Here is a 26079-nt window from a genome sequence, read left to right as displayed (position 1 = left end):
GTTCAACCGTTTGAAGTTGAAGTCTAACTAGAGAGGATTTCTAGTTAAGAGATCAATTGAAGAACTCTATAGACAGATATAGGAGAGAGACGTGCAAGTATAAGTATTTATTAGAATTTAAGGTATGACTACTGTAAATATATTTTGAGTACGAATGTCTTGTAACTAGCTATTTCTTCTTATAGTTGATTTTTTGGGTTTGGCTGCCCTGAAGTGATTTTTCTCTTTGGTACAAAGAATTTTCACTTCATAACCAAATATCTATGTTATTTCTTTTTATTGCTTTTATATTTGATTATCTGTTTGATTGCGGTAATTTAGGAATCCAAATTTATTTTCAGAGTCGGTGATTTATGAAAACATTCATACGTTTTAATTCACATATTGTTTATTTGTTAGATATAACCAAATTTTATAAGTGATTTTAAGAGTAGGCCCCATTTAATAACCCCCTCCCCTCCCCCTTCCCCTTATTTTTTACCTTTCTAAAAATACATCTATTCAAAACATTCTTAACCTTTTTACTTTTTATATTACATCAACAATTTTTTATTATTATTTAAATAAAAAAATCTATTACAAAATAAATTTTTTTTTACTTTTTCATATATATTCTTTCTATTTTATATCACATCATTTACTTTTTACTTACACTAAAAAAAAAAAAAAAAAAAAAAAAATCATAAGTAAAGGGTAGGAGAGGGGAGGGGAGGGTGATTAATATACGGGGCTATGTAATTCGGAATTCATCTTCCTGAAATTTAGGATGCTGTCAACTGCACAGCCGCACAGGCTAGCATTTCTTGCTGTAAAGAATGCAAGACTGACATATTAACCTTTTGTAATGCCATCAGCAGACAGAAGTGATAGAAAATGAGTAATTGAGTGCCTTTGTCTGTTAGACCTCATAATATATGTGGTGAGGTTTGGAACGCATGGATTTTGTGGATAAGAAATGCTAAAAATACTCTTAGTGAACAACAATTACACGAACTCCGATGTATCTTAGGATAGTGTAATTGTTGTCCACTTGGATCATTTCCCTTCGTGGATATTGGACTTTGGAAAATGTGTCTATATGTAGGAACTCTTTCATACTACTATTTACAAACTATATTTAAAAAAGTGGGGTAAGCCCACGCGACTAGAACAAGAGCAGACTGAGCAGTGAAAGCCAAACGTGCTTTTTAGTACTTTTATTCATAAAATAAATAAAAACTTTTAGTTACCACTTCTAAGGCCTTCCATGGAGTGCTCTTTCGGTGTGAGAAAAGGTGCATGGACCGAAGAGGAAGATATCCTTCTGAGGCAGTGCGTTGAGAACTATGGCGAAGGAAGCTGGTATCAAATTCCTCTCAGAGCAGGTAGTACAGTGAGAGAGAGAGAGAGAGAGAGAGAGAGAGAGAGAGAGCAAGTTTAACATTTTTTGGTTAAGCAAGTTGTTTCTTTTATTTCATGTTTTCTTATATTTCATGTTCTATAACATTAATCCAGGAAAATGAAAGTAATTTCTGTTTTCAATACATAATGCAATCCTCATCGGAGCTTAGTTAAGAAGTTTATATCGGTTTCTTGCAATTTGCAGGCTTAAATAGATGCCGGAAAAGCTGTAGAATGAGGTGGTTGAACTACCTAAAGCCAAATATCAAGAGAGGAGGCTTCAGAGAAGATGAGGTCGATCTAATGATCAGGCTCCATAAGCTCTTAGGCAACAGGCAAGTCTCAGTTAATATTACTCCAACTGATCATAATACAGGATGGTCGGTACTTTGATCAAATTAATAACTCAATAGTTCTTTCTTTTTTTCCTTTTCCCGAGAACAGATCCATATATGGAACAAATGCATGTTTATATGTTCAAGTGAACAGATTTTCCAATTTTTCCTCAGTTTTCCCGCGACACACTTTATGAGTGATATAGGGCCACGCTCGATGTATTTCATGGCAATGAGCTCCTTGGTCTCCTTATGCCTCATCAGTCTTGCCACACCGAAATCCTCGGCCAGGTCCCAAATCCTTGACCATCTCGTATTTTTCCATCTTCATGGAGTATTTCTTTCTATGCTGCTTCAAGAACTATATCAAATATGATGTCAATGATTCACTGTGCATATGCAACTCCTTTTACAGCCCAGTTCTTGCACGCATGAAAACTGAAACCTTTCGGGCTGTACGTAAATTGTAATGTAACTGTACGTGTGCGCGAGTGCGTGTAAAAGGAAAGGGTGTGCGGTAGCCGGTAGGAGACTATGATGCGGTTATTTGTAATAACCGCAACTATATCTATAAAATGTAAAAATTACTTTTAAATAGTTGCATCCACGTCCGCATCATATTTTTATTAACTACATTTGTGCGATTATTAAATACTGTTATTAGCTATTTGCATATTGGGCAATAGATATTTTAGGCATTCTTTGTGTCTCTATATATTATGACATATTTTAAACGATTCTGAAAAAAATTGTTTTCGACTTTTAATTTTTTTTTAAGCCATAATCTTTTAAAAATATATTAATTTCACATTATTATTATTTTTTTTGTACAATACAAGAAAGTAACACAGATTACACAGTCAACCAAACTAATGTAAACATAATCTATATCTAATAAAAAACGACGTTATTTTGGTATTAAACACGAAAACGACGTCGTTTTTGTGAATTTATTAAATTATATATATATATATATATATATATATATATATATATATATATATATATATATATATATATATATATATATATATATATATATAAAGAGCATGCAGAGGCTGTTAATAACCTCATTTGTATGTACAGATAGCGGATAACGGATGTGAGCCGTTAATAACCGCCCGCATGAACACCACTTAGTGTGTTAGATCGGATCCAAACATTTGGTCAAAGGATGGCTCGACCACTCCTTGGTTTTTTCTTTCTTTCATTTTCTTTTAGGTTTTTTTTTTTAAAAAAAAAAATTAATTTTTGTTTTAGTTTTAGAAGCTTTAGAATTATATATTTTTATTTTATTAATAGTATTTTAGTCATCGTGAGAAATTGACAATTTTTTGGTAGTTTGGACCAATTGAGAATTTGGAGAGGGGGAGAGGAGGCCAAGGGGGGAGGACATTGTCAATTGAGTATAACATAAGCATATACATAGCTTAAATTGTAATTGTGCTTTGACTAATATATATTTTAAACAATAAACTTTCACTTAACCATTTGAACTTCCATGACATTTGCCATTTGCAATTACCACCCCAAAATTCAAAAACTCTAAACTTAGTGTATTAAACTTCTAATTTTTTGCAATGTTATATCTCCGTTAAAAGTTTCTGTTAAATCTAAATGGAGAGAGTGAAATTCTTAAAATACCTTCAATTTAAAACTGAAAAAAATAAAAATAAAAATAAAAAATGATCTGGTGGGTCAAACCACCATGTGACCTGTGGGTCAGTAGACCCATGGCTGTGGGTCTAGTCCTGGCCCAATATGGGTGAACTTTTTTTTTTTTAATTAAATTTAAATTAAGGGTAAATTTGAAATTTTATAAAATTTTCAGGGGTATAAAAGGCCATTTCATCCCTTTTGCAGTCTGATTTAACCTCAAGCCTTAATGGAGATGTGAAATTACAACAAATTAAAAGCTTGATACGCTAAATTGAGAATTTTTGAACTTTGAAGGGTAGTTGCAAGTGTCATAGAAGTTCAACGAGGTCAATGACGGAGAGAGAGGGGGGGGGGGGGGGGGGGGGGCCGGTGGGGGCCATGGCCCCCCCTCAACTCTTAAGAGAAACAAATAATAATAAAAAAAAAATTAAGGTAAAACAAAAAAAATTAAATTAAGTTTTTTTTTTTTTTTAGATGAATCAAATTAAGGTTTTTTTTGCTTATTGGCCCCTAGCAAGATTTTTTTTTCCTTGCCCCCTTCCCTTTTATCATCTCTTCAACTATTGTCAAAACTTTTTCCTTTAATATTTAACAGGTAGTAAGGGACATGCCTAAGATCTAACAATGGAAAGATCTTTATAAAGTTGTAGAGACTGTGTTCAAAGTAAACGAAAAGGGTTTAGTAAAGTAGTGCATTGGAAGAAGACATGTGTAGATTTGAGGAGTCACAAGCTTAACCAAGCTCGATTTCCTAAGAATGTGTGAAAAAAATAACTGAGACATTTTTTATTTTTTATTTTCTGAATCTTTGGACAGTGGTTTTCTTTACTTTTTTTTTTTCTTTCTAAAAACTCTTTTTTTACTTTTGCTTATTGATTTTTAATTTGAATGGAATAATAAAAATATCAAAACTAGGTTATGTTTAATTTACTTAAAATTTGCCTTTATACATATGCTTTAATCCCTATTTAAGAAAAAAAATTATTTGGCCCCCTCCCATTAAAATGTCTGGCTCCGTCCCTGAATGAGATTAAGTGAAGTTGCTAAGAAAAAAGAAAAGAAAAGAAAAGAAGAAAGAGAACAAATATGTAGATAGAGTTTGAGTCGAGCTATATATAGCTAGAGCTCAAACTCATTTGGCTATATAGCTGAGTAATGTGCCTTGCGAGCCATACTCAATAACTCCATATAGGCCTGAGGCTGAGGGCTAGCTCTAAAATTAGTGTAAATTTTATTTTATTTTATTTTTTGTGTGTGTGTTAAAAAAAAAAAAAATTATTGGTCTATTGGTGCTCAAAACAAGTGTACGTCTTTATAATTTGTGGTATTGGGTAGATTTGTACTTAGGATTTGGGTTGAAGAATGTTCAAGAAAATCAAGTACAAGAAGCTCCATTCATAGACTCGTTTACTGATGCCCGGACGAAATGCTCAAACAATGAGCCTCGTATGCAGGGTCGTCTGCTAATGTCCGGACGATGCCTAAACAATGAGTTTCGTATGCAGGCCCATTCACACATGTCCGGAAGAATTGGAGAAACAAAAAGTTTTCGTCCGCTAGGTTGTCCACACATGTCTAGAAGAATTGTCAAGATGGCCAGTTTTTTGTAGTGTGGAAACTTTCGTGCGCTGGGTTGTTTGATGGTGTCTGAACATGAAGTTGTTTTAAGTATTGAAACCTAGCTAAAGGATGTCCGGACGACTCGTTAATCTATTCGGATGCTGCCACAGAAAATCAAAACCGACTTTAAGTTTGAAGGCTGATTTTTACAAGTATATAAAAGGACTTTGAAGGCACAATTTTTAGTGAGCTAAATGGTGCAATTAACTACTAATATTTTGTGTTTTCATACGTTGTGAGCTTAGCAATTGTTTATGTGCCAAGAGATATTGTTGGTATGAGCTTATAAAGTTCAATCTCTTGGAGTGATCAAACCACAACTAGCTTGTCGTTCTACTTTACAAACCATTTTTTGAAGCTTACCGATGGGTTGGAAATGAGATTAATAAGAAATATTGGCTAGTGAAGGAGCTAGAGCTGCTATGGTAGGAGACAATAGAGGAGCTTGTCTACATACATATTTTCTAAACCATTATAGAGGGCTGTAAGTATGTTTTGCATGTATTTGAATCTTTTTTAGTGTTAATTTCTTCGGTTTAGCTACTTCGGAATAGTTTTACGTACCTTTGATGGATTATTCAAAGGGTTTCCGGCGGCCGCTTTGTCAACAAAATCTTGGTGCCTGTGTTGATGTGTGAATGCTTTTATGTTTTCTAGTGGTTTGACATATTTATTTGCTGCACAATTGTTCATTGTGAGCCTTAGAATCTAAATTTCACGTCTCAAATTTAGACAGTCAAGTTGAAGTGGCTCTTAGCTCATTCACCACCCTACACCTATCTTTTTGAGTTTGCTAGGAAGAACTTCTAGTCAATGTGAATGAGAATGGAAAGAAACCCGTTCTTTCCTTAAAGCTCACTCTAATTACATTACATCTAATTTTGTTCATGACGGAACAAACGGAGTCTTACCCTTCCACTTTATTTATTTCTCTCTTTCTTATTTCCTCCTTATTTTTGTATGCATGCTAAGTTGCTAACATAGTCTTCTTTTGTAAACAGGTTTCATAGTTAATTAATTGCATATTTATTGAACATTTTGGTGATATTCATATTAATTCCCTGTTTGTTTAGATGGTCACTAATTGCTGGTAGGCTTCCGGGAAGAACAGCTAATGATGTGAAGAACTTTTGGAATACACACCTGCGCAAGAAGGAAATTTCTCACATTAAAGACACGAAAGAAAAATCACAAGACATTGTGAAAGTGAACGTGATAAAACCTCGACCTCGGACTTTGTCTAAAAATTTGGCCTTGTTAAATTGGAAACCTACAACTACAGAAAGCTTTGAACCAAATGACAATGCGAGCAACATATCTCCCTCGTTAATGCTGTCGGAGAGTGGGATTAAATGGTGGGAAAGTTTGTTAGATGACAAGGAAGGTGATGAAAGAGATATTTGGGCGAAGAAAATAGTACCGGAAGCAATTGTTGGGAACACTTTTGATGAGGATGACTTTAGTTGTTTTGCTCACACTTCTTTCGACATGAGCCTTTGGGATTTTCTAGATGCATAATAGTTATTTTAGTTTTAGAAAACCTATTCCTTTCTTTATAGTAGGATTATCATTATGATCAATCTTACGCATTAGATTGAGTCCTATTGTTTCTCTATTTCTGCATCCTAATTTCTATCAAAATATTTGCTCCTATAATAAAGTCCATATCAAGAAACTTTTACATTGTAATATTGTATGTAAAAATAATTTGAGCTTTCATAAAGAGAAAAAAGCTCAAGATCATTATATTTTTTGTTGATGCTTGTGAAGTAATAATTTTCCTAAATCAGGAGATAAGTTCATTGGCGATGAAGCTTTGTTTTTTCATTCACAAGTTAGTTTGTCCGTTTGAATTAAATTAAACTTTATTTTGTTAATTGATAATGATTATAAGCATGATATATTCACGTCAAAAACTTTCTTGTAATACGCAAATATTTGTTAGTGCTGTTGATGTTAGCCCCACAATACAAAAGGGAGTAAACATCAGGGATCACCAATTAAATCGTCGTTGAATGTGATCTGAAGCTACGGTTTTCGTGATCGTTGGCATTGTGATTAGTTTAGCGGTGTTTTTACTTACGGATTTCGCTTATGTGCCGTAAAAAAACAACGGTATATATGTTGTAGCTTTTTTAACGATCTAAATTTAATTAAATTCTCACTTTTCTCATGGCTGGAAAGGTACTTGAAACTAATTAAAAAAATAATAGCACATGTGCGGTAGTTTTTCTTATAGCATCTAACCCAAATCTTTAACTAAAATTGCCGCCATTTTAAAAAATTAGGTGAAACTTCACAAAAGGGTATCAAACTATAGCGCTTTTTCACTTAAGGGTACCGATATAGCAAAACGTTCAATTGCGTATATGTATTTATCAAAACTGTTCAATGTCAGGTATTCCGTCAGCTTCCGTTCTAAATCGATGACGGAAGTAGAGTCATGTGACTTTTACATGATTTTTAAGGGCAAAGTACCCGTTTTGCCCCTCATCTAAAACGCAAGACAAAACACATAAAACACAACATATTAAAATTAGCTTAAAACGACAAACAACGTCACATGAAACGTAGCCCATCTCCACGCACTGTTTTAGCCCATCTCCTTCCAGAAACTTCAACTCAAAACCTGCTTCTCTTCTACCTCGCCATTCTCAACCTTCAACCAAGAGCAACCAAGACTTCAAAACAAGGCCGGCGTCCATCTCAGAGACACTGGCGTCCATGGCCGTCATTCTCAGAGGACGCCGACCAAGCTATGGCCTGCGTTCTCAGAGGACGCCGGCCAAGGTGTTTTTCGGGTCCTCTGTATTTCGTATCTCAGAGGATGCCGACCAAGGTTCAATCTCCATCTCTCTCGCTCTCTCCATTTCTCTTAGATAGTGTGCGGGGTGATCATCATCACAGCAACCCAAACATATCCCAGCCGACACACACACACACGGTCAGAACAGGGGGGATTATCTCCAAAACAGGGGAACAACCCAAAACACCACAGTACCCATAAACCGCACACACCTGAACATCACACGGTTGGAATACCACACACCCAAAACATCATCAACTGAACCCAAAATACCCAATTTCATCAAGCATCACAAAATAATAGAGGATCCCCACAAAAATCAGTAACGATCCCTCAAATCAGCAAAATTATCGGAAAACTCCTCAAATCAGTAACAGAGGATCCCCACAAAAATCGTCGGAATCAACCTCATCCGCCTAAACTCGGTGTCTAAACTGCCGAGAACTGCATCTCAAGCCACCGGAAACCCATGAACGATGACCACTGGAGACCCACGAAGAATCAGGTCTCTCTCTCATCCTCTGGGTCACTCTCGGGTTGCTTGGCCGAAGAAGATGGTGTTTGGGATTTAGGGGGCTATTAAACGGTGTCGTCTTGGGGGCTATTAAAAACCCTTTGTGAAGTTTCATACGATGATGTTTTGAATGTGGGATATCTTTTTGTAGTTTTATGTGTTTGAGCATTTTCTTAAGGGGCATAACAGGAAGAACGTTCTTAAAAATCACATGAAAGTCACGTGACTCTACTTTCGTTATCAATTTAGAACGGAGGCTGACAGAATACCTGACATTGAACGGTTTTGATAAATACATACACTCAATTGAACATTTTGCTATATCGGTACCCTTAAGTGGAAAAGCGCTATACTTTGATACCCTTTTGTGAAGTTTCCCCAAAAAATTATTAGCGGATATTTTTTTCCAAAAAAACAAATTGCTATATAAGCATGTTTAGGGCCTAACTTAATTGTAGTACCCTGCTTTAAATCAGGATCAAGAACACCCTATTAAGTGTCTGAGTGATGATATCAGTACGTGGAGGAATTAGTCACAAGGTCCTGAGAGAGAAGAAAATGAAATTTTAAACACTTAGGATAAATTTTACCTGAAGACCATCCCAACAATATCTAACGGAAAAATAAGAAAGCCATTTGATAACCATCTGAATGATCCACACCAGTTTTGAAATTTAAAAACCTTCTGAACGGTTCGGGAACCATCAAAACGGTGACAATGTGCATTCGAATCAAATGAAGTCATGTCTACACAAACGCGGGAGAGGGGTTAAGTATATAAACCCTAGGATAGGCTTTAGCCTAGGATTCACAAATTTTTTAAGGAATTTCTCTTAAGGAACATAGAAGTTCTCAAATTTTCTGATTCTTAATAAAAAGAAATATAATTTCCAGCAGTACAAGAAATTTAATAAAACCATTTAAAGTCTTGTACGTAAAAGACTGAAAAATGAAAAAAAGAATTAATTTGTTAAATTGTACGTTACGGGGCCTCAAGTATGGTTGGCACAGGTTTTTAAGGGGTAGTTCAATCGGCTGGAGATCACGACTTATAAAGCGAGGTCACTAGTTCGAATATTTCATCTCCCTTGCATGAAAATGCATGTCAAGAAAAAATATATATATATATATATATATATGGTTGGCACAGAGCTTCATTAAATACTACTCTTTCTCGTCGTGGCAGTAAGCACCGAGTGTCCGAGTCACTGACAGCTAGAAAGTGCAACAATGTTGTCCAAATTATAAATGCATGTTTTAAGATTCTTACCGGCTGTACGTTTCAATCGTGTATATATAGTATAGCATATATATATAAGCAACGAGCAAGTACAATATGAAAGATGGTGAAAAAATAAGTAATAAAATTTTACATATATAAATTAAATTGTAATAAGTTTCATATCAATTGTTACGTAAATTTGAAAGGAATTTGTAGTAACAACAATAGTATTTTTGCTTTTGTTTTTTCTAATTTGGTCGTAATTAACCTCTTAATTTTCCAGCTTCATAAGTTGGGATAATCTGGATTAATTCATTTGAACAAATTTTTGACACAAGCCAAATCCGTGGCTCGACTTTTTAGAGATTTGATTCGGGAATTCGATTCAAAGAAAACCAAAAATAAGAAGATTTGAAGTATATATTCCTATTAGAAAATTATAATTACTAGCTTGGTTAAAATTGATGAGTATTTTATTGGAAAAAAGAATAATTATTACTGGAGAATAAAAAATGGTGGAATGCAATAGTTATTTCTACTATTTAATTTAGTGACAATACATATGCTTTAATTGAAATTGCGTCAAAAATTGCTTAAAAAACCACACATTATTATTATTTTTTTTTAAAAAAAAAAAAAACTTGAAAACTGATTGGAGTGGTGACCACCCAGCAAAGACTTGGGAACCACTTCGAGGGTGGTCACGACCACCCCTGGCTCTCTGGCCACCCCCCAAATGCTCCAAGAGTGGTTGTACAGTCCCCGACTACATCTGTGTCAGGCTGACTAGCCACACTATAACGTAGGATTTTGCTTCTTCTTCTTTTTTTTTTTCTTTTTCTTTTTTTTTTTTTTTTCTTTTAGAAAATGTAGTCTATTCCTTTAAAAATAACTATTTCTCTCATTTTTTTAGAGGAATATATATTCCTCTTCGTAAGGGAATATTTATTCCAATAGAAATAATTATTCCAAAAATTAGAATCCTACCAAGCAAATGAATGACCATCCGATACAAGAGTCTATTCCGTGAATCAAATGAAATATAGGTCTCCTTGGTTCTTCTTGCTGTTGTTAATTATATATCCAAGTGTAAGTGGCAACACATAATTTTTGTTTTAATTTTTATGTGCCCCACTAACTCTATATTCACGCTATACTACCAATACCAATTATTGCATTTGTTTTTAGTCAAATTGGAACTTCAATTATATATTCTGCATTCAAAACAAAAGATTGTATTTCGATCTCCATAATGGACCACGGATTATATGTTAGACAAGACACAAGTAAAATAAAATAGGAATAAATAAGAACCAGCAACATTCAAATTAAGCTAAGAACAGACCTAATTATGCTTCTCCGACCTTCAAACCCAACCAATAATTTAGACAAATTAAGAACAGCCGCTCTATATGATCATCAGAGTCTACCAATAACCATCAGTTCTAGCACTCCACAACCAACCAAAAGCAGAAATCCCACAATCACATTCCGCCCGACACCTGAGTAATACACCCAAGTGTTATATGCTGGATCAGTCACGTACAAATCCCCCGGCACACCTGTCACATAAATGAATCGTGGTGGTGGCGGCGGTGCCAGCGGAGTGCAATATGGTGTGGATGGATTCTTTGGAGCCGCTGGGGGCGGCGGCGGAGGTGGTGGTGGTGGAGGCAGTTGCTGGGCACACGGGTTCACACAAGGGCATGTTCCGCACTTTATTTCTGTATCTGCCTCCTGAGGCACCGATGTTTGGTCCAACTTCTCTGAAAGGGTAGCACTAGTTGGAGATGAAAATGATATGAACAGAAAAAGATGGAGCATGAGAAGTTTATGGGGGCTCCAACAATGCGTTGGCGATATCATTTTCCGGTGAAGGGCGGCGTCAACGATTCTTTTTTTGTTTATGAACGCAATTGGATTGATCAGAGAATAGGAAAGGTGGATGTGAGTATATGGCTTACGTTGGGGGCATGGGGGTATGTAGAAAGGCAAAGGTCATGGGTATTATTAGTAATAGGTCATTGTTTTTCAGCTTTTGTGGAAAATGCACGGTTGATTGTTGAGAGGGACGTGTTATAATGAGCCACTATGAAAGAAGATGCAATGGTTTTGAAAGCGAATTGCATGTGGGTGTCGTAAATGTAGGGGACCTGATTTCTTCCAGCTTTGGTGAGGAGCTTTTAATCAGAGACAATAGGTATATGTTCCAATTCTGCCATCTGTGGTAGCAATAATTCTCTGTTTATTGCCTCAGAATACTTTTTATTAAGAAGACCTTTTTAGGATTATGGCATCAACTAATTAGGTGGTGATCCAAGATCATATTTTATGCTAAAGCACGTACGATATGAAATAAGCATGCCATTAGAGCGATGGATTTTGTAAATTGTTTTCAATGATTGACTGAGTCTCCTCCTTTGTTACGAGAGTGGGACACAGAAAGATAATGGAATGATATGATTGATTATCAAATAAAGGAAATCGAACCAGATTTATGCTCTGTAAAACTGTAAAGAAGCCACAAGAAGTTTAATCAAACTTTTAGGATGGATCTATGAAATAGTTTTTATTTGCTTTTTGCTTTGTTTCTCTCCCAACAAGAGAATGCATTATTATATATGCGCTTTACATAAAGTGTAAGGCTGGCATTATTCTTCCACTTGGGCTTTCCATTATTATATAATATTTTGAATCTAATTAATTATAATGGCTTCAACGTACCTACTGCTATAACCTTTTTTAATTTAACAAATTAGTTCCCGTAAATCTTATAATGACATTATCAATTGCTAAGAGATCGATTTTGATTGAGTGAAATTGCTAAGAACATATTCGGTTTTTTTTTTTTTTTTTTTTTGCATTAATTCACGATCGAAGATGTTTCCTTGGTATCACTTTCTTATCAGTACTAATTGGAATCATTGCAAGCATAGAGAATGCACCGTCAAGAGTGTAGGGCAATTGTTCTTGCAATATTCCACATGTAAAACTTGGTGATCCGATGACCTGAAGGGACATCGATCTATTTCAGCTAATTTTGTTCAGGTGGTTGCATTTTAATAACGTAGAAGGAATCATATACCCTGGCAAGAGATCAAAAAGGAGTGATCAACTTTAATCGAACTTTTTAATCGAAGCAATATTGCACCATTCTTTCACTGCATGGAAAGAATTCTCCAGCAAACCAACTTTGAGTGTGTGTATATATATATATATATATATATATATATATGCGGTGTAAAAATTCCCACGATTCCAGGTGAAATTAGAAAAATATAATGTGGTTTACAGGGTAAGGTCTTTTATCTTACAATTGCTGTATATCTATATAAAATTATTGCCATTGCTTACGCATGTTCGAGCATGTGGCAAATCATGTTCCAGAATCACTTGGATGTTTCAAATCCAATTGTCGTGATCTTTAAAATTATTTGGCAAATATATATATATATATATATATATATATATATATATATATATATATATATATATATATATATATATATATATATATATATATATATATATATATATGCGCAAAAAGATATTGTTAAGCAAAGGAGGGATAAAGGGTTCTTCAAGGAATTAGATAAAGAGGACAAAAAGTTAGGAATAAGGAGTCCATGCTTATTGATGAGTGATTGAGAAGCTTCACAATCCAGAAGCAAAGGCTGTCCCACAACATAATAAATTAGCATCTTTTATTTAGAAAAAAAAAAAAAAAAAAATTAGCATCTTTTCTTCTTCGTTTTCCTTTTCAACTCCCTCCCAAAACACCCCATCACCGCAAATTAATCCATATACACAGCAGTTAAAAGCCAGGCCTTTTTTATTTTATTTTTCTTCTGAGCAACTCTTGATCTCTTGACTAGAGATCATATGGACCTCATCTATATGTCGTTGAATTAATAAATTATTTCCCTTTCAATCGAGGTTAACTATAGTCCATATGGGTGCACGATTTTATTTATTTATTTTTGTATTTTTTTTAAAAAAATTATGAATACTAAAAAAAAAGTTTTTAAATTTAGCTTGAATGGTTTAAAAAATATAAAACAATATTAAAAAAACATGTTTGGAAAGGCAAAATAAATTAAATATAATACAAAATTTATGTTTGAATGATAGTATTTTTTTTTCAGAAATCAAGGCATTTTTTTCGGAAATCGAGGCAATCAATGAGTCAGGTTGTGCAATGTCGAATCGACTGAAAAAGTTGATTACTCTCTAGTAAATTCCATGTTTTTGCAGTGCGGAGGAAGAGACATCGTGGATGGTCATGATTTGGTCCTCATTGTTAAACAGATTAACTTGAACGGTTGGATTTCGCGTGTTTTTGGCCTTGTTTGATAAGGGAGTGTGAGCCGAAGATAATAATAAGAAGTGATAGATGTAATATTAAATAAAAAGAATTTGTATGAAAAAGTGATAAAATTTTGTATTTTAGTAAAATTTTTTTATTTAAATAGTAATAAAAAATTATTGATGAGATATAAAGTTAAAATATTTTAAAATTTATTAATTTTGAAAAAAGTAAAAAGGGAGATAGAATTTCTTCTCCCTTACTAAACAAACCCTTTATTCGGTTTTAAATTGTCCGGTGAAGCACGTGTTGTAAGAGCCGAAAAACATCCAATTTTCTTTTTATTTTTTTTTTAGCATGGCTGCATAATCTAGTTTTTTGTGCATATTGAAATTCCACTTAATTAAGCTTTTTGCATTGGTTTTGAAGAAAAAATGAGACCTTAGTTGGAATTCACATGAAAATTGGGTTTTACAAAACGGGTCAACCAAACGGGTTGGACGAAAAAAAAGATAATAATAAAAAATAAAAAATAAAAGAGAAGAAAAGATGAATTTGGCACCCAAACGTAAATCTTGAAAAAAGAATTAGATTGAGTTAGATTTTTGGGTTACCCAAACCAATGCTTTAAAAATAGGAAAATGTTAGATTTACAACACCAATACAACAACTGTATAGCAATCCCTCACATGAGGGTGGGTCTCACATACTGGGGCCCACCCTCATGTGAGGGGTTGTTGTACAGTTGTTGTTTTGGTGTTGTACAAGAATCAAATCCCTTAAAAATATTTTTAAAAGCCGAGCTAGACGATATGGCATATACAAAAATTTTATCATCTACCGACCACGTAAGAGTATCTCCAGCAGATTGTCTGAATGTTCAGTACAAGCTATATTTAGCTAATTTAGACTATTTTTTTGCTCCAGCAAATTATCTTCTGAGTTTTGAACATTAAAATGGATTTTTAGCTACAACAAATTTTTTTAATGTTTTATTCAAACTCAAACTTACTTTTGTGGGATTATGTTTGCAAAAACATGTTTGCGCAACGAAAAATATTAATTCTCATGTCAAGATTGACTTTAAGAAAAATATATGAAGAACTATGCTATTAAAATTAAATTACAAAGCAAAAAATATTTACTTGAAGAATTCGGTCACTCCTTGACTTTTTGGGCAAAACTTTGCTCATTGCTTCTTATTGAAGAATGTACGTGTGATCTCAGGGATAATAAGACATTCAGATATTTTCATCAATGATTGATGATAACTAAGAGTGTGGGCTTTTACTTTTGTTCTTCAAAACTTAAACTTATTCTCTAGAGTTAATTCAAGAATATTAGTTTTTAACAAAAACTAAAGAATTATTGTTATCAATTAATTTTACAAGATACATGCCAATCTATTTATAGGCTCTGAACACTAAGAGATGTGTGGGATATAAGTAATGTGGGACAAGTAGTAGTAGAATTTCTGGTCGAATTAGAACTTCCACTAAGGATGGCTAAAGCTAGGAATACCCTAGCCTCCACCTCCTAAGAGTTGACGCAAAGGGCCAGGGAATAATTCTTTGGCTCATGTGTCATCTGCTATCCCCTTAGGCTTGGGTTTTATCTGAAGCCCAATCTCTATCTCTTGCATCTTCTGCACAATTTCTCTTTAACCCATGTTTTAATAAAACAAGCAGTCGAATAAATAAAAAGTCCGACCTCTTTAAATTAAATCAGCCTAGTGAGGGACTTAAAGGAAAAATAAAAACTATCCAAAATAGTTCCGACTCATAAAGTCACTATTTAATTACAATTGATTCCACTAAACAATTGTAATTGCACACTAGTTTATGGGTGCGTTTAGGATTGCGATTTTGTAGACAATAAGTGCGATTTTAACCAAATCATAGAACATAGATCGTTTGGGAACTGCGTTTTTAAAAATTGCGATTTGAAAACGCAGAAAATCTGCTTTTTCAAATCGTAGATAAGATGATGTTTTTTTTTTAAAACGTAGAATTTTAAAGGTAAATTCGCGATTTTAAAGGCTAAACTGCGATTTTGCCAAACACTTAACTGCGTTTTTAAAAATCACTTTTTTGAAATTGCACATTTTAAAATCGTTATTTTAAATCGCACTTTTTGAAATCGCAAATCTAAACGGATCCTATATTCTTTTATTAAAACAATTAATTCATTTGACTTACTTAATATTGACTTTTGATTCATTCATGAAATCTTTTGTCGCAGAATTAATGCCAAAGTACTGCCACTTAATTCTCTACATTTTTATACTTGAGTCACTGATTTTATTGTTATTATTATACTCGTACTTGTGAAAATAAAAAGAAAAAAAACTTACCACATGTACATAGTATGTTGATATCTCATACTAAAATGCCTTGGCCAGAGACTGAAAATACCCACCAATCCATAAAATCCATCTCAAGGGAAAAAAAATTTTACGTCATTATTTAAGAAAAAATTATTTGGATTCGTTCTTGAGAAAAATTTCCTCACAATGGTAGATGTGATTATCCAACTCAACAGGATTGTTGACCCAAATAAATGTCTCATCCATAAATGTATCAAAGCAACCTCTATTTCACATATGAATATACAATCCTCTCAAGATTTATGATTAATATGATAAGTAGTCTTCTAAGAGTTATTGTCTTTCCATATTTACAGTATCTTTTATGAAAGACAACTCATTAGTTCGTTCAGTGCATAAAACCTACACATCATCAACCTAAAACCTTCAGCTTCAGTCAATCAAGGAAGATCATTGAGATTGATGTGTAACAGTCTTTCATAAATGGAATGATTAATTCCATTACTGACTGTGAACTATATCATAATTTAGAACTACAAGGATTATGGATTAAGTCATTGTGCTAGATATTGGATTTTGAAAATAAATTGCTTCTTCTTGTGTAGCCAACCATGAAATATATATAATTGTTTTTGACTGTGTTTTATTGATTAAACTTAACAAAAAAAAAATTCTTCACTTTTGTTGAATGGATTTTATTTTTTATTTTTTTTTTGTAGGTTGTTGAATGGATTTTAATATTCTTAAAGGCAAGGAAACACAGTTTACATACCCCCTTTATCATGAGGGGTATAATGAATCTATGAATCTCTAAACCCAAATGTTCAAATGTTTGAACCTCAAGTTGGGATTGAATCTAATGCTAAGAAACCACGAGATGGCAACTTTAGCATAGAAGAAGATATCCTACTTGTCAAAGCATGGATAAATACTGGTATACATCTACTGCTAGGAAATGAGCAATTAAGTGGGAGTTCAAATAGGTTCATCATTTTCTGTGTCCCTTTTGCTTCTGTAACCTCCTTGTGGGGCCCATTGAAAAGACCGGATCACTTGTTTGACCAATTTTCTACCTTAATTTTGTAATTATTTCTATGTTGTTGTAGTTTGTGTTGGGTCTGTTGTTTGGAAGCTCACCCAATTTTTGTTTTTAGGATCATCCACTCTTTTTTCCATTCGGATCAAGAGTCGAAAGCATCCTCCCATATAACCATTTCCTTATTCAATTAGGAAAAAAAAGACATTGGATGAGAATTTATGATAACTACCATGCCAATAAGACCTTCGATACTAATCGGACTCGGGTACCTCTAACTAATCGATGGTCAGCAGTTCAAAAGAGCGTAAATAAGTTTTGTAAATGCTTGGCTTAAATTAGGACAATGCATAATTTCTATTGGTTGTTGTGTCAACGCATCAATCCACCAATGGTGATAGTGTTTGATTTTGATTTCCTTTTTCTTAATTTTTAAGATTACTTAGGCAAAAGAGTTGTATCAGGAGCTGTCCATTTCCTTTTGAACATTGTTGGAATGTATTGAAGACATCTTCAAAATGGAATACCAACAAGGAAAACTCAACAAAAAGGTCGTTCGCATATGCATCTTTGCCTTTTACTCAAGCTTCGATAAATCTAGTGAAAGAAAATATATCCGTTAGTAATTAACTTTATAGATTTGTAGAGACGCAAAGGCAGGAATTGAGGCTGCAAAAGAGCGGTTGAATAAACAAGAGAGAAAAGATAGTGCTAATGATATTGTTGTGAGGTCTCTAAATGAGATGGTCGAAAGAGGAAGGATAGCGGCTGAGATGAAACTGAAATTTATGGAAATATTGAATGCTTGAGAGGAAGAGAGGATTCGAGTTGAGCAAAGTAAGGTTCGAGCAGATGAAGACAAAATTATATTCCTATCTGACAAATCGAAATCCTAGAGAGTCGAAGGATGAATTAAAACATGCTTGAGTTATGTTCATTGTTCATGCATATATTCTGCACTTTTTGTATTGATTGATTCTTCCATGGAAGCTTAATTTTTTAATATTTTAGGTACAAGGATTTGTGCCTAATGATTCTTCCCTGGAAGCTTTTGTGATATTTGAAATGATATGCTTGTAATATTTTCTTGTCCGTACTTTCGGAAAATGATGCTAAAAACGACTCTTGAGGCAAATTATAAATTCTCTGTTTCATGTTCTCTAATTTGTGCATGTTTATTCTCAATAAAATTTGTTTTTTCTTCTTGGAAAAGAAAGTACTATTTTGATAGCCTAATATGCTGCATCTCAATATCTGCTATGTGTCTCTCTGTTATCAGTTTATATGTAGAAGTAGGTCTGTATGGGCTTTAATGCCCACAAGATCAATGCTTTAAAGCCTTTCAAGTTATGTGCATCAATTATGTAGAAGTGTTGGTAACTCTTGTGGAGAGTTTTTATTTTTTTTTATTTTTTTTGAATAGGAATAAAATGTGATTGATTTGATATAAAGTAGAAATAAGTTTGAAATTTTTTATGGAAAAATAAAAAAATATTGTTTTGTAGTGAGTTTTTTTATTTAAATAGTAATAAAAAATAATTGATGTGATATAAAAAATAAAAAAAAATTAAAATGATTTGATGTTGACTTTATAAAAGAATGTAACAATTCTGTAGTTACCTAGGGATATTTGTGGATAATTCTGTAAGTGAGAACAAGGGAATTGAATGGAATAAGTTGTATGGTAATCAATTAATGGATGGAAAAACAAGTATTGATCTGCTTCGAGGGAAATCAGCCTCCTGTTTAAGAATAACTCTATTACAAAAGACTAACAATTTTCATAACCTCTTTATTACAGAAAAGCAGGCTTTATACAATTATTCCAAGCCCAACTAACTAACAAATTCAGTTCAGTCAGCCTAGTTGTAATAGCTAACCCAACTGGTTTGAGCCCATGTCCAGCTGATGCTCGACTGATGCTTGGCAATCTCATGAATCATTCTCTGAAAGCCACATAAGCCTCCTTATCCTTATCTTTATCTTGAAAACAGTTCACCTGCATTAACAATTTGCTCTCATCTTGTCCCCATAATACTGCATCTGACGAGATGTGTTGCATCTCTATCTTTTAAATTAGAAAAATGATACTCTTATAACAGGTGCACTCGTCCCTCTCATATGAGGGTGAAGCTCACATATTGGACTCTACCCTTATGTGAGGGAAAGAGTCGTAGTTCCCTCTCATATGAGGGTGGAGCTCACGTATTGGGCTCTACCCTCATGTGAGGGGAAAAGTGCATTTATTGTGCACTCTCGTAGTACAGCAATCAGTTTCCATCGGTAACCATGTGAGACTAGTGACAGAGAAGTGAAAAAAAAAAAAAAAGAAGGAAAAAAAGAAGGAGAGTGGTCTAGTGGAGGGAGTTTATCAAACGAAAAATGATTGGGGGAGGCAAACAACTGTTCCCAACTTACCATCATCCTCTTTTTTGATCTTTTAATAAAAAAAATTAAAATTTGTCCCATCAAAGAATAAATTTTGATTTTTTTATTAAAAAAACAAAAAGAGAGCAATGGAGACGGAAACCATGTATCAGCCCTCGTACTCGATTTTTCATTTGGTTAGCATTTGAAGTAACTGCTTGCAGTAAAGTGGTAAATGCTTGAAGGAGGCTGTTGAGTTGGGTACGGTTGGGAGTAAATGCTTGAAGGAAATTGATTGGACGAGGATTTATATGACTTGTATATTTCAGTGGGCGAGGATTACGGAGGATATATGTTTTAGAGAAATGCTTGGTTGTACACTCCCATCCCACTCCTATCCCACCCTTGTCTACGTGGACCAATAATGTTGTTAAAAAAATCTGGGTCCCACTACACTCTCCCTTCTATCTCTCACATTATTGGTCCACGTAGACAAGGGTGGGATAGGAGTGGGATGGGAGTGTACAACCAAGCATTTCTCTATGTTTTATTAAAGGGAAGTACTAGAATTTCATCCCCCATCCCACTCCAATCCTACCAATCCTAAGTTTTAAAGGTTGAAAATTGATTTATTAAATAAAAAAATTAAAACACTTAGAGTTGATGAGATTGGGGTGGGAATTCTAGCATTTTCCTTTATTCAAAATGAAAGAGTCCACCAGGTGATCTATTTGACATTATAAGTTACTTTTTAATAAAAAAAATTTTTTAATGAAAATTGGCGGGTAATTTGTCTCCTATCAATCATTGTTATAATTAAAAAATAATTGTTAGGGGACGTTTTACTGTTAACTAGCATTTTTAATAAAAAAATACTTTTTTTTTTAAAATCTAAAAGCATATTTTAATGAAAATGGGCAGGCAGGGGGCGGGTTACCGTCCTGTGCCAATCATTGCTCTAATTGGGAAATGATTGTTGGGGGTAGGCTTGGTAATTTGGGTTGCCGTGTCAACCCATCGGGTTAGCGTGTCAACACATTTAACTAATTTGGTAAAAAAAAGTGTAATTATCGCGTCATAAATATGTTATAAACGTGTTGATGGGTCATAAACGTGTCATAAACAGGTTGACGGGTCATAAACGAGTTATTAACGGGTTGGCGGGTCATAAACAAGTTAGAGTCTAAACCCAAACCCTATATATTTGTGTCGTGTTCGTATCGAATTCGTGGGTTGTGTCAAAATTGCCAAGCTTAATTGGAGGGCGTTTTACTATCCCCAACCGGCATTTTTAATAAAAAAAATGTTTTTTTTTTTTTTTTTTTTTTTTTTTTTTTTTTTTTTTTTTTTTATCAAAAAGCATATTTTAATGAAAATGTGCGGGCTTACCGTCCCCGCCGATCACTGCTCCTCTTAATTAGGCTTGAATCTTGTTTAGCATACAACTGCATGCGCGCGATTGTTTACCACGGCAACTGCACTGCAATATAGTCATGCATACTTACTAACAATTACTTCGATAGAAAAGAATATAATAAAATAAGAGTGTTGGTAGGAATATAATAAAAAAAAAGTGAGAAATAATATTTAAAAGAAAGTAGAGAAGAGAAGTAACATGTTACGTACTATAGGGTTTGTTTGTCTAGCAACATTACAGAACAGCACCGTTTATGTACTTTTTTTATTTTTTTTTATATTTTTCACTACTAATCAACATCAAAACATTCTCACTTTTTTCACTTTTTATATCACATCAATAATTTTTTATTATTATCCAAATAAAAAAATTCACTATAATACAAAACTTTTTCACTTTTTTATACAAATTATTTTTATTTTATATCACATCATCAGTTTTTACTAATTTCAAAACTAACAACCACACTACTCTGTTCTGTACATATCTTTGCTAAACAAGCCGCTAGTTGCCGGATGTGAGCCACCTCTTGAATGTGCTTCTTTATTCCTACTTTAGTTCCGATTGGGCTTTTAGAGAATGTCATTAAATACAACTAAAAACAAAATTATGCCATAAAAAGTATAAAGCATTTTACGAAAAATAATTTCGAACGACGGTACGTAGAACATCTTATTATTTTTCAATTGACCATAGTGTACGTAGAAAGATATTATCCTCGCATATAATTGACGACGATAGAACGTCTTATGAGATCGACTACGTACGGAAAAACGAAAGAGATCGACATACAGAAAACTAACAATAAAACGAAAAGATCACTTGACTGCATGCAGTAGTACGTACTGCAGCAACACGATCGAACTCATCACGTACGTACAGACCGGACAGTCTTGATTTCATTGGCATCTCTGATTCCTACCCATTTTTGTGAAGATTATAGACTTCCAAAAACGAGGAATTATGGGCGAGAAACACTTGGATTCGGAAAAGCGAAAGCAAGCAGCTCTGGATCGTTTTCAAACACAGCCATTTCCTTTTCCTCTAAAGTCACCCATGCCTCTGTGCCCTTACCACATTCCATATCCTTAAAAAGAATACGATTGACAAAGGATATGTTGACTCCCCCAGAAGCACCAACCCAAAGTGGCTTCCCCCATCCAAAATCAATCTCGTTGAAACCAAAATTACACCAATTTGTAAACCCAAGTGATACGGGCTCTTCATTTTCAAGCATTTCCGCTATCATTTCCGCGTAACCACTAACCAGGAAAAACCCTTCATCACCCCGTAAACTTCTCATAAAATCTCCATTGACTTCGTCGATGGATTGCCTTACTATGGTCGCCAAGTCCCGTAGGATAATATTTGTCTCAGCTGGGTCATACACTGCGTTGGCTACTATTATCACGTTTCCCATGGAATCAGCTGACAAGGGTTGCCCCATTCGCCTTCTAATGTCCACTGCATGCTCTAACAAGAACGGCCTTGGCAAACCCGATATCTTCATAGAGGCACTAATCAAACATTTCCACATAAGTGCAGTCAATGCTTCGTAGCGCGTAGGGTTAGACAAGTATTCGCCTTCTGCTTTGGCCTTCAGGTTGGCTATCGCATTGGCATCAAACACAAATCTCCTTGTGACGGATATTGCTTCTTTATGCCAAGCGACCATGAATCGATTTGAACAAGTCAACGACCTCAGATCTCTTGGAGGAAAGAGCGTCGATGCAGTGGTGAAGTCGGGGCAAAATAGTTGCTGGTCATTAGCCAGACGTCCACGTGCGATGGTCGCCCAACTTTTAAGGAATGAACTCACTGTGATTCCGTCAGCGACGGTGTGAAGCACGCAAACACCAATGGCTATTCCACCGCAATTGAAAACATTAACTTGAATAGCCAGGCAGACCGCTGAAGCACGGTCTTGGCAAGCCACCCAAGGCTGGCATGGAAGCAATTGGTTCAGTAAGTCTATTTTGGGTGGATCGAGGAAGTCAGACATATTATAGTCGACAAGGGCTTCTGAATATGAGGCTCCCTCGTCATTACATTGGATAGAGAACTGATCCTTTTCCCTTCCTGACAAAGGGTAAAAGCGTGTTAGAGCTTCCGAGAGTGATTTCTTCAGCTGGCTTGATATTTGAGCTTGTTTGAGAATGCCATCAGTTGTAGGGTAAAACAAGATTGTTGGAATATAGCTTTTGGGAGCAATCTGGTCGAAGAGGGAGAATTTTAACGTTTTGAGGTGAGAGGGCGTTGGTGATGAGGGCTTGATGGTTTCTCTTGAAATGATACGAACTTGCATGTCTGTTTTCTTTTTCTTTTTCTTTTGTGAAAAGAGATACTGTCTCGATCTTTAATTTGGCTTTCTATTTCGACAGACGGCAAGCTTATATATATAGGAATTTGCATTCTAAATGGGAGAATTTTTGCTCACATTGTGAGTCTCACCACAGGTGTTGAATCTACCGCACGCAAGCTCCCAACCCATTTACTCCATGGGCATAATTTGGACACAATACCCTCTCACGTGAGAGTGTGGCTGGCTTCACTTTCATGTGAGACAGTGAGAGGGTGTTGTGCTTATGTTATGCTTATGGAGTGCAGCAATCAAATCCGATGTTCTCCCCTCACATGAGGGTGAGGTGATTGGGCCCCACCCTCATGTGAGAGAATATTGTGTCCATGTTGTGTTCGTGGAATGCAGCAATCAAATCCCGTATTTAATTACCAGTAAGATTCTAGCTAGTTTAACTTGGGATCCTATTATTAGCCAATGAGACTGTAGTTCAGCTTCTTTTCTTCTTCCTCTTTGTTACAATAAGCACCAATAATTTCTCTAAGTTAAGACTTGAGTTTAGGAAACCAAAAACTTCAATTTAAAAAACAACTTTTAACTTCTCTATTAAATAACCTTCTTAGTTTTGGGTTTGTTGAGCTTCCAACAAGTGAAAGTACGTAGTAAAAAACATTTGCTATCCAAACACACGTGGTTTTTACTCCATCACACGGTTCACACCATCCCCAATTGGGAGTTGCTCTGTTATTTTTCATTATTAATTCTGCAGAACTGATCTTGGGTTGTATCACTGTTTGTACTAGACTTGCAACTAGCTCAGCCTTTTCTTTCTTTTTTCTTTTTTAGTTTATGAATAAGCTTCTCATTGACAACTAAAACAAATTACAGTACTCAATCAGCAAATACAGCTGAACATCAAAGATACTACAACCAGTATGATCAGACTTCTTACAAAAACTGCACAAGACCCAAAAAAAAAAAAAAAAAAAAAGAAGAAGAAAAAGGGAGAAAACTTCACTTAATTATAATCTCTGATTTTTCATCACATTTGCAATTAAACACTCAAATTTTAAAAAAAGACGTCAATTTAGAGCATCTATCTTTCAATTTTTTTCAATTACAACCCTCTATTAAAATTTTCCGTTAAATCCTATAAGAATTTCCAAAATATCCATCATTTTTTTTAGGAAAAAAAGAAAAAAAATTACAAGAATTTAGGTATTGGCAAGAATTTGACAGAATTTGCAAAAATATTCATGCTGAATCTTTGAAACTTTTTCTATTTTTTTTTTTGTTTTAAAAAAAAAAAAAAGAAGTATTTTGAAAATTTTAATAAGATTGATACCCTAAATTAACACTTTTTTAAATTTAAATACTTAATTGCAAATGTGATGCATGTCCTCTTTATCTAATTTCTTGAACAACCCTTTATCCCTAGCTAGCTGACTTGCTCCTTTGCTTAACATATTTTTCTGGATATATATATATATATATAGTGTGTGTGTGTGCGCATCTTTCACAAAAGTTATATATATATAACTTGAGAAGTTGAGCTGGTTTCTGGTGTATTTGTTGAGTTGGCTTCGGGTGCATGCTTCTTTTTTTTCTTTTTTTGGAATAAGGAGTACATTCTTATATATTTATGAGTGATTAATCAGAAAGCTTCACAATCCAGAAGCACAGGCTGTCCCACAACATATTAAAAATTAGCATCTTTTGGAATGGAGTAGATTCTTATTGATGAGTGACTGAGAAGCTTAACAATCCGGAAGCACAGGCTGTCCCGGTCCACAACATATTAAATTTAGCATCTTTTCTTCTTCGTTTTCCTTGGATCACAAAGAAACCCAACAAAGCCCGGTGGTTCAACCAACAGAGGCACAACCATGCTCATTAAAATCTGTACGATCACCATCACCAAACCATATGAAGAATCAACTCCCAACTTTAACTCTACCAAACCGTGGCTCAAAAAAAATAAAACGTAGCAAACACCATAGCCAACCAAACAAACCTTTTACCCACCAGGGCCACCAACACAAATCTTGTGTTTCAAGCACTGATACCATCTCTTAGTGGAGATGGAAAATGCCTTCAAAAAGTACCTCGTTGGATTCATGATTGCATTTTATGGTGCCACTTGTTTCCTCTAGCTCTTCTTTTGTTGATAGTGATAGGCTACGTCTTACACGAAGACCCAATCCCAAATACATGGCATAATTGACATGGGAGTAGAGAGAAGTGGGAGATGAGTCGTCCCATGAGCAAAGGAGTACTGGTGCACATATAAAAATAGTTCGGCCACTTCCTTTGTTTTAACTTCCATAAACAGAGTATAAGTGATGGGTTGCCCACATTGACAACGTGTGATATGGGTGTATGTCGTGTGGTGTGTCTCATGTTTAATATTGTCCTATATATGTTGTTTAGTAGAGCAGCAGCCTCTAGCTAGTGTCGTGTATTGTAGAGTCAAATTGTGGTATAACTCCTACACATTGTGTATCGTCTTTCTCATTTTAATTAATGAACTCTTATTTGATTAAATATTTTTCTCTGATTGGGACCCAAAAGATAGCTTCCAATTTGACCAAAACCAAAAGCTATATTATGGTTTTGCCACATGTAAAGGCCTTTGTATCTTTAACTAACAATCATTAATTTCTTTCGGGAAATGCTCGAATTACAAGAAGTGCACTACAAGTGCATGTATTATCTCCCATTTCTTTCACTATTACTGGTAGGGGTGGGCACAGGGCTTTTGGGGTGGGGGGCGATTTTCCGCCCTTTTTGCC

The 26079-nt window shown here is 34.6% G+C and overlaps 3 protein-coding genes across 3 annotated transcripts; 1 reads left to right on the top strand and 2 right to left on the bottom strand.

Annotated features, from left to right (window-relative positions):
- Positions 1-1240: 1240 nt before the first annotated feature.
- Positions 1241-6609, top strand: LOC133861245 (transcription factor MYB114-like). Its single transcript, XM_062296985.1, has 3 exons — positions 1241-1364; positions 1586-1715; positions 6068-6609. Exons 1-3 carry the CDS (start codon positions 1247-1249, stop codon positions 6510-6512), a joined length of 693 nt encoding a protein of 230 aa, XP_062152969.1. The 5' UTR covers positions 1241-1246; the 3' UTR covers positions 6513-6609.
- Positions 6610-10955: 4346 nt separating this feature from the next.
- On the bottom strand, positions 10956-11402 carry LOC133860490 (uncharacterized). The gene has a single exon (XM_062296080.1). The coding sequence runs from the start codon at positions 11400-11402 to the stop codon at positions 10956-10958; it is 447 nt and encodes a 148-aa protein (XP_062152064.1).
- A 10254-nt stretch (positions 11403-21656) lies between these two features.
- LOC133859190 (stemmadenine O-acetyltransferase-like) lies at positions 21657-23326 on the bottom strand. Its single transcript, XM_062294517.1, has one exon. It carries the CDS (start codon positions 23291-23293, stop codon positions 21950-21952), a length of 1344 nt encoding a protein of 447 aa, XP_062150501.1. The 5' UTR covers positions 23294-23326; the 3' UTR covers positions 21657-21949.
- Positions 23327-26079: the final 2753 nt, after the last annotated feature.

Source organism: Alnus glutinosa, chromosome 2 (assembly GCF_958979055.1).
Source record: "Alnus glutinosa chromosome 2, dhAlnGlut1.1, whole genome shotgun sequence".
Lineage (NCBI taxonomy): Eukaryota > Viridiplantae > Streptophyta > Magnoliopsida > Fagales > Betulaceae > Alnus > Alnus glutinosa.
This window is presented reverse-complemented; position numbering and strand designations above follow the sequence as displayed.

Excerpts from the sequence above, each read along its gene's own strand:
- LOC133861245 (XM_062296985.1), top strand. The coding sequence starts at position 1,247 with ATGGAGTGCTCTTTCGGTGTGAGAAAAGGTGCATGGACCGAAGAGGAA. Across the intron at positions 1,365-1,585 it reads TCAAATTCCTCTCAGAGCAG|GCTTAAATAGATGCCGGAAA; the intron begins GTAGTACAGTGA and ends TGCAATTTGCAG. Across the intron at positions 1,716-6,067 it reads CATAAGCTCTTAGGCAACAG|ATGGTCACTAATTGCTGGTA; the intron begins GCAAGTCTCAGT and ends CTGTTTGTTTAG.
- LOC133860490 (XM_062296080.1), bottom strand. The coding sequence starts at position 11,402 with ATGATATCGCCAACGCATTGTTGGAGCCCCCATAAACTTCTCATGCTC.
- LOC133859190 (XM_062294517.1), bottom strand. The coding sequence starts at position 23,293 with ATGCAAGTTCGTATCATTTCAAGAGAAACCATCAAGCCCTCATCACCA.